The sequence below is a fragment of the Hyperoodon ampullatus genome (assembly GCF_949752795.1).
Source record: "Hyperoodon ampullatus genome assembly, chromosome: 7".
Classification (NCBI taxonomy): Eukaryota; Metazoa; Chordata; class Mammalia; order Artiodactyla; family Ziphiidae; genus Hyperoodon; species Hyperoodon ampullatus.
Genome location: NC_136920.1, coordinates 62,337,965 through 62,346,837, shown reverse-complemented (window position 1 = coordinate 62,346,837; position 8,873 = coordinate 62,337,965). Strand labels below are relative to the sequence as shown.

General features: G+C 42.3%; 1 protein-coding gene across 1 annotated transcript; it reads left to right on the top strand.

Annotated features, from left to right (window-relative positions):
* Positions 1–790: 790 nt before the first annotated feature.
* On the top strand, positions 791–8,538 carry LOC307056646 (interferon-induced very large GTPase 1-like; the record flags this gene model as incomplete). Its single annotated transcript, XM_079709465.1, has 1 exon — positions 791–8,538. One exon carries the CDS (start codon positions 791–793, stop codon positions 8,087–8,089), a length of 7,299 nt encoding a protein of 2,432 aa, XP_079565591.1. The 3' UTR covers positions 8,090–8,538.
* Positions 8,539–8,873: the final 335 nt, after the last annotated feature.

Below are 8,873 nucleotides of genomic sequence, written 5' to 3'. Positions count from 1 at the left end.
GGGCTCTCTATTCTGTTCCATTGATCTATGTGTCTGTTTTTAGGCCAGTACCATGCTGTTTTGCTTACTGTAGCTTTGTAGTATAGTCTGAATCAGGGAATGTGATACCTCCAGCTTTCTTTTTTTCTCAAGACCGCTTTGGCAATTTGGTCTTCTGTGGTTCCAAATAAATTTTAGGATTATTTGTTCTACTTTTGTGAAAAGTGTCATGGGTATTTTGATAGATTGCATTAAATCTATAGATTGCTTTGTGTAGTATGCACATTTTAACAACATTAATTTTTCTAGTCCAGGAACAGAGGATATCTTTCCATTTCTTTGTATCATTTCCAAATTCCTTCATTGGTATTTATAGTTTTCAGAGTATTAGGTCTTTCACCTTCTTGATTAAGTTTATTCCCAGATATTTTATTCTTTTTTTTTTTTTTTTTTTTTTTGTGGTATGCGGGCCTCTCACTGTTGTGGCCTCTCCCGTTGCGGAGCACAGGCTCCGGACACGCAGGCTCAGCGGCCATGGCTCACGGGCCTAGCTGCTCCGCGGCATGTGGGATCTTCCTGGACCGGGGCACGAACCCGTGTCCCCTGCACCGGCAGGCAGACTCTCAACCACTGCGCCACCAGGGAAGCCCTTTTATTCTTTTTAGTGTGATCATAAATGGGACTGCTTCCTCAATTTCTTTTTGTGATAGTTATTAGTGTATAGAAAAGCATCAGATTTCTGCAAATTAATCACAGAGTTCTGTATATTAACATGCCAAAGGCTAACTGAGTGTCTTTTCGTCCCACAGCCATGGACACAGAAAAGTCTACCCCTAACGAGCTCCTGCTCAGAGGCAAAAATGGGCAAGATCTCCAAGAGATGTTGAGAGAAGCAGGATTGGCAGTTGAGTACTGGTTGCCCAAGCTGCAGGAACACCTGGGTGTGACCTGTGCCCAAGCCTTACAACACCTAAAACAAAAAGAACTCCAGAAGCTGCAATCCCAGGCACAACATCCCTGGGAGAAAAGGGCCCTGGAGAAGCTGCTTAACCTGTCATACTCAAATACTCTTTCAGAGTTACAGGAGTCTCAGGTGGAAACAATAAAGAAAAGGCAGAAGCAGGCAGAACAGGCACTGCAGGAGCTAAGAGAGATGCTGGCAGAAGGGAGGCAGCGACAGGAAGAGGCAGTGAGGAAAAAGGAAGCAGAGCTGATGCAGGCAATGGAGATCCCCGAAGAGTTCTGGCCACGTCCCGAAAAGTCCCTAAGAGACGTCATGGAAAACATGCTGGAACAACTCAGACTTATGGAGGGGACACTGTCTCACAGGAAGAACCTTCCAGATAGAGAGCTGGTGCGACACGCATCTGGAGGACTAGCCCTTCAGGGAATTTACAAAACCAGTAATCAAAGGAGCCTGATAGAGAAGAAAGAGGAGCTACTCAGTGTCCCCAAGGAGTTCTCACTCCGTGGCCCTGAGCAGAGTACACGGATGGAAACAAAGGAATTTACATCTTCTCAAAAAGAATCCATGTTCACCCAGGCTGTAGAGAAGCTGGGCTTCAGTGTAACTGCCTCAGCAAAGGGTGGAGGTTGGGGATTTAGCCTGGAAGCTGCTATAAATCAGAGCAAAGATTCAGAATCCAAGGAAACCCAACAGTCACATTCTAAGCACTCTTACTTCTGCTCAACCAAGTTCAGCTACATCCCACTGGCCTCCTGCCACTTTCCCACTGACCAGCTCCAGCTCTCCAAGGCTGCTCTACAGGAATTGAAATGCATTGAAGACCTTTCAGGTCAGCCAGAAGACCCAGACAAACTTCCCTTGCTGAGGCGCAGGACTGAAGACTTCTTCCACAGGTTTGGCTCTCATGCTAACCAGGGCCCTCTGCACCTGGGAGGAATCTACTGGTGGAAAGCCATTTCAGAGGGCTTCCAAAGTGAGCAGCTGGCAGAAGTGAAACAGCAAGCTGCAGAGGCCCTGGATACTTACATAAGGGGCAGCTACAGTGGCTTCGGAGTGAATGTTGCTGCAGGTGTGGATGTGTCAGACTCTCATTCAAAAACAGCCTCTCAGAGAACAACCTTCCAAAATCTCCAAACCAAAGTCCAATTATCTGTGGCCCAGACAGGTGGCCCACCAGAAGCAAATGGCCTTTCACAGTGGAAAGCTGGCCTAGTTGCCAATAATCAAACCTGGTGTGTCATTGACCGGGGAATTCAGCTGGTGCCCGTTTGGGACATCATCCTCACCAGCCACCGAAGCAATTTTAAGGATCCTCTTCAGGTAGCTAACTGCCTGAAAGACAGCTACACTGCTCTGACTGGTCTTACTGCCCAGATCCAGGAGGGAGAAGAATTACTGAGTGTTGAGAAGGAGGCTAGGCTTTTCCTAGAGGATGTGAAATCCTGGGGGGTATCTGATCCTGAAGAGCAGCTTAAAAAGCTGATAAATTTCATGCAAAGATTGAGTGAAAAAATAAAAAGTTATAACATTTGGACTAATATATGCCTCACAGATAGGGGTCTGCAGAATTTTCTGGTAGACACTGTCAACTTCTGCAAAAAGTATTCCATTTATGAAACTAAATTTATTAAATCTCAGTTGTGCATCCTTTTGGATTCTCACATCTACAAAGTGACAAACTTTCCTCAGGCTCATTCCATCATGCAGTGGATATTTCAGTCAGAACCAGAGGAAGAGAATGTCAATATCACCCAATTTTCCAAATTAATTGAAATCTTTAAAAACAACCAGAATGACCTTATGGAAGTAAAGGCCAAGTCTGAATCCACAGAATCAGTGGAAGAAGCTCAAAGCAAGGTGACTTACGAGGTCAGCTTGTCTCTTGGCTGCTTCTTGAGATACCTCCAAGAAACAGGTCAGCCAGACACACACATCTTGCTACTTTTGATTGCAGCTGGTGCAGGATATCATGTGGTAAACAACAGATTTCAGTATCTCCTTGGGTGTGATGAGTTAGACTTCCTACTGGATAAAATGCAAACTGCCCTAGATAAATACCAAGAGCTCAAAAATATTTGCAACTACAAGGCTCAGGCATTCCTGGTGCTCACAGGTCTGACAGCTACACTTGGCATCAAAGTTGCTTCTCCAGAGGAGAAAACAGAACGTTTGGCATTAGTAAGACATCACATGGGACAATCTTTGTCTAAAGAAGTTGTACATGTCCTCACCAAACTTGGGGCAGATCATGATTGGGAAAACCTAGAAAAAGACTTGAGATTGCTCATTGATGGGGATTATGAGGCCACCGTCTCTTCATTGCAAATGGAGGATGTGAAAAAACAACTGCAAAGTCTTTTCCATGGAAAGAAACAGCCCCATGAACCACATGATAATGAAAGTAATAAACAGGAGGTCATAGAAAATAGAGCCTTCCTAGAAATACTCCAGCGTCTAGGCCTAGAACATTACTACCCAAAAACGATGAGCAGAGCTAACTTCCATATGATCTACAAGAATCCTGTGTACAACACCCAGCCCTGCTCTGAAAGAGAGCTTCCCTTCTACTTCCTACAGAAGCTACTGATGCTGGATTATGGGCTGAGATACCTGATCATCAAGGATGATGAATACACAGAGAAGCAAGTCTATCCAAGCACCTCAAATCAAGAAAAGGAGGCTTTTGATCCATATGAAGATCTGTTTGAAGACAGTAATAGCACCACTAATCCTTCAGCAGCCACTAATGCCAGGCCCTACATTCACCCTATGGATATACAGATGGCAATTCTTCACTGTGCAGATGATTTTGCCAGACAATACATTTTGGCCAAACTTTCCATTTGTCAGTTTGCCCTCCCCCTTCTCATACCTAATCCTTGCAATGCTCAAATTGAATTCTCTCTCTGGTCTCTCAGTCAAGTTAGGAGGAGCTGGCAGCAAGCAGGGAAATCAATAAAAGAGGAGAAGGACAATTACAAAGATCAGCAGATGTGCCATGTCTCTACCCCCATTGTGTCTTTTATTAGAGTTGGAAACGGCTTCTCTGCCTCCAAATCTCAGATCATGAACTGTCTTCTCAGTAAAAGGAAACATGATGTCTTTTTTCACAGACATTGCAAAGGGAGCAGCAAAGACTGTCTCTTGATGGGAGGTGTGGTGGAAGTTGCCTGGTTCTGTCCTGGGGGTGAAGATCAGGACACGTTTGACAACTGCCTGACCTTCATCAATCTTCATGGAGATGCAAAGGAACATGAGAAGCAACTTGCCTTTCTGCAGGAGGTCTCTTCTCTCATTGTGGTCCTCATGTCAACTTCTGATGACAATAAAGAAACCCGAAAAATTGTCCGTGACCTGTGTCAAAAATCAAAAACTTTAATCTGTTTGCTTGATGATAAAGAAAAAACCATGGCAAATAACTCTGGCCCAAGAGTGAGAATTGGGATCAGGAACAGAAATGAGGCGGAATTAATAGAGGAGCTCACAACTACAATCAGACGTTTGTTAGAGCTTTCTGACACTGCACTCAGCTTGGAGAACTGTGCCCAAATTGCTCGCAAGCAAGGACTGCTTATTGATGAAGACCAGAGAGAATGCAAGGAAGCCAAAGAAAAGGCAGAGATTCTAATGGCCCTACTGGGAGAAATGGAAATACCTCAGATGAAGGAAAATTTACTACCCCTTCAGGGAAAACTGTGGCAACTTTGGTGTAAAAAGGACAAAGAACTCTATCATCTGAGAGAAAAAGGGAATCGAAGCATTGAACAACACAAGAGTGAGATTGAGACAGATAAACAAATGATACGATGTCAACAGTTGAGAAAAGCCTTTCCTCTCAACGATTTAATGCATTCTGTCCTTGAAATTCTCCAAAATCATTCAGAAACTCACACCAAACTCTACTTCTTGCAATGGCTGAGTGTGTTTTTAGACAATTTGACTGCAGGACACTTGGAAAAACTAAATGAGAAGAAAAAGGCATTGTGGTCACTGGTCCAAAAAGAAAAGCAAGAGGCGCCAAAAAGCAACTCTCTGAAAGGCTTGCAAAATGAGATAGAAGTTATCTCCAGACAGATTAGTGACTGCACCTTGGGAATTGAACAACTTCTCAGAGAAGTTGGCCAGATCTATGAAGCTCTGGAAGAAGCTTCATCCATGAAAGATACCCTATTTCTCTCCCTTCCCCACATTGCTGCAGGTCTGATGCTATCTGGTTTTCCCATTGAGCTGATGGATGGGGATGCTTCTTATGTGCCCCTGAGGTGGGTGGCAGCTGTTTTTGACAAAGTCTCTGAGAAACTTGGAAACAAACGGCTCTTTGTTCTCTCTGTCCTTGGCCTGCAGAGCTCAGGGAAGTCCACCCTGCTGAATGCACTTTTTGGGCTGCAGTTCACTGTTAGTGCTGGGAGGTGTACCCGGGGGGCCTACATGCAGCTTCTGAAGGTGGAGGAGACATTCGCAAAGGAACTTGGCTTTGACTTTGTGCTTGTTGTGGACACAGAAGGACTTCGGGCCCCAGAACTCAGCAACAAGTCCCAGAATCGTGACAATGAGTTGGCAACCTTTGTCATCGGACTTGGAAACTTGACTCTGATCAATATTTTTGGAGAAAATCCATCAGAAATGCAAGATATTCTACAAATAGTTGTCCAAGCTTTTCTGAGGATGAAAAAAGTAAAAATCTCTCCTAGTTGCCTCTTTGTTCATCAGAATGTGGGAGAAGTTACAGCTAAAGACCAAACTATGGAAGGACGAAGGCGGCTAGAGCAGAGACTGGACGAAATGGCAGCAACAGCAGCTGAAGAAGAGCAGTGCTCAGATGTAACCCGCTTTCGTGATGTCATTAAGTTTGATGTTAATACCCACGTCTACTACTTTGCTCACCTCTGGGATGGCAATCCCCCAATGGCCCCTCCCAATCCTCGTTATAGCTACAATGTCCAAGAACTGAAAAGCAGAATTCTTGTGACTGCCCAACAGGAATCTAGGGGAAGCATCATGAAGATATCAGATGTAAAGTTCCGGGTTCAAGATTTGTGGAGAGCCCTATTGAATGAAAACTTTATTTTCAGTTTCAGGAATACCCGAGAGGTCATGGCCATGAGCAAACTGGAAACCATGTATAACTACTGGACATGGGAGTTGAGGAGTCATATGCTGAGCATACAGGACCAGCTGATCAACCAGATTCAGAATGAAAAAATCCAGACACTCGAAGCACACACACTTGAGGCTCCAGTTACAGAGAAATATGAAGCCATCAAGCAAGAACTTGAAAAATATTTTAATGAAGACCCAGATAGTGAAGTGCTGGTACAGTGGAAAGGAAATTTTGAAAATAAGCTAATAATCCTTAAAGAGGCATTCATTTTAGACAGCCAAAGAAAAGCCAAAGAACTTCTTCATTTTAAAAAGAATCAAGAAAAACTGCATAACAAAAAATCAGGTTATGAAAAGGAATTATTGGAAAAAAGCCGAGAGTTGGCTTTAACTGTAAAGGGCACCCAACTGAGTGAGGAAGAGCTACATGAGAAATTCAACACACTTTGGAAAAAATGGGTCTATGATTTGTCCTCAACTCACTCTCCAATCGCAGAGCCTAAAATTGAAGTGGATTCTGAAAACATCCTTTTGGATTATTTCAAAAAGGAGAAAGACATGGCAAGCATACTGAAGAAAAATTCTGGAGAAAACTTTGAAATCAAATATGACAAACATATCAAAATGAACAAGAAATATTTGAACTTAGTTACAATGACATTAGAGGCCCCGGATAAAGAGTCCATAAATATGACTACTAACCGCATTGTTTCAAAAGTTAATGAAACTATTAACAACATTTGTAGGCAAAAGCATGATTACCATCCAAGTTATTTCTATGAAATCCTAAGAATAATAGATGAGGAGGTGAAATCTGCACCCACTAAGGAAAGATACACATTTACAAGAAAATATGAAATAGACTTATCCTTGTGTTTATTCCAAAGAGCATCAATGAAATTTCATGATATGCACAAGGTATTCAAGAGAGTAAATGATCCTGTAAACTATCTGGAAAGCAAGAAAGATGATTTCTTCATGAGTTTTAAGATCTCTTGTCAGGGAGCAACCTCAATTAAAACATTTGTTGATTTTCTGTGGCACAAACTCACCACTGCTGTCTTCAACACCGTAAAGAAAAACATGGCCCGCAAAATTGCTGGGGACCTGCAAGCCACCTGCCCGGCATTCAATGGAAACAGGGCTAACCTGGAGAAACACATTCTCATCTCTCTGGCAGAAGAGGAAAATTTTGATAATTATTGGCAGTACCTTCATAATCCAGAATCTTTTTTTAAGAATTACATTGAAAACCACATTAAAAGATATTGTTCTGACAAAGGAAGTGAAAAAATGAAGACATTTTTAAAAATAAGTTCAGATGAAATCAAGAATGCCATCCTCTCAGCTATTCAGGCATCCACAGCAGTAGCTAAAGATAAAAGCAGCACTGTGTCTGGGTGGTTGGATTTGTTCTGTGATCACCTGGGGAGTAACTTGATCTTTCCACGAAAAGACTTGATAAGCATTGAACACCAGGAGATAAAAGATATTGACTTTCTCAAAGAAGCCATGAGTACAGCTTTGGATCCTGAAATGAAGAGAGTAGAACAGAATGATTTGTATATGCTTGTAGAAGAAATCGTTCCTGAAATCCAGAAAATGCTCACTGAACATCTCTGTGGCTGCTGGAAACAGTGTCCCTGCTGTAAAGCAATTTGTACAAACACAATCCCTATGCATGATGGAGACCACAGTGTTCCCTTCCATCGTCCACAGGCTGTCAGTGGAGGATGGTGGTACACAACAGACCATTTTGTCATTGATTGCTGTACCAGTTTGGTAACAAGTGATTGTTTTTTGGTTTTGGGAGATGGCAGGAAAGTCCCATATAAGAACTATCGACAGGCAGGAGGGGAATATGCCAGGTGGAGTATCACCCCAGACACATCCACCCAGCCATACTGGAAATGGTTTGTCTGTCACTTCAGATTAAAGCTACAAGAAAAATATCTCAAAAGATTTACAGATAAAGGTAAAATTCCTGATGCATGGGACAAAATTAAGAAACAGGATGTGCTTAATGACTTGAAAAAAAATTAATACTCAATGACCACAAAACAGCCCCAGTATCTGAACAAAGGAGGCACATTACCTGAGGAAGCCTAAAATATCACCCACTCATAAGGAAAACCTCCCTTATATCAATTTTTTCAATTGAAACATCTAAAACTAAACCAGTTAACAGCAAGAGTTGAAGACTTGCTGAGAAAGAACTTCATTTTTCTTTGCCTCAATTCCTTTTGCTTTAAAAACAGATTACTGGGCTTCCCTGGTGGCGCAGTCGTTGAGAGTCCGCCTGCCGATGCAGGGGATGCGGGTTCGTGCTCCGGTCCGGGAAGATCCCACATGCTGCGGAGCTGCTGGGCCTGTGAGCCATGGCCGCTGAGCCTACGCGTCCGGAGCCTGTGCTCTGCAATGGGAGAGGCCACAACAGTGAGAGGCCTGCGTACCGCAAAAAAAAATAAAATAAAATAAATAAAATAAAATAAAAACAGATTACTAAAATATATGAGTACATGATAAAATCAAATAAAATCCATTTAAAATACATACTTCATATTTTAAACTATTATTCTGAATGTTATTTTTCATTTTTAAATATATAATGTTATTTAAAGTCACAAGAAAGTCATTTTCATAGAGGGAAGTTAAAATCATTGCAGACTGCCACAAATTCTATAGAATAACTACATAGTTTAACCAATATACAGTTCTTGACTGGAATCTACAAATTCTTTCCAGTTCTAACTGTATTTTTTTTACCCTCAGAAATTTGTGAGGAAGAGTTATTGATGCTTGAATGCAAAAACACTCATGGAAAATT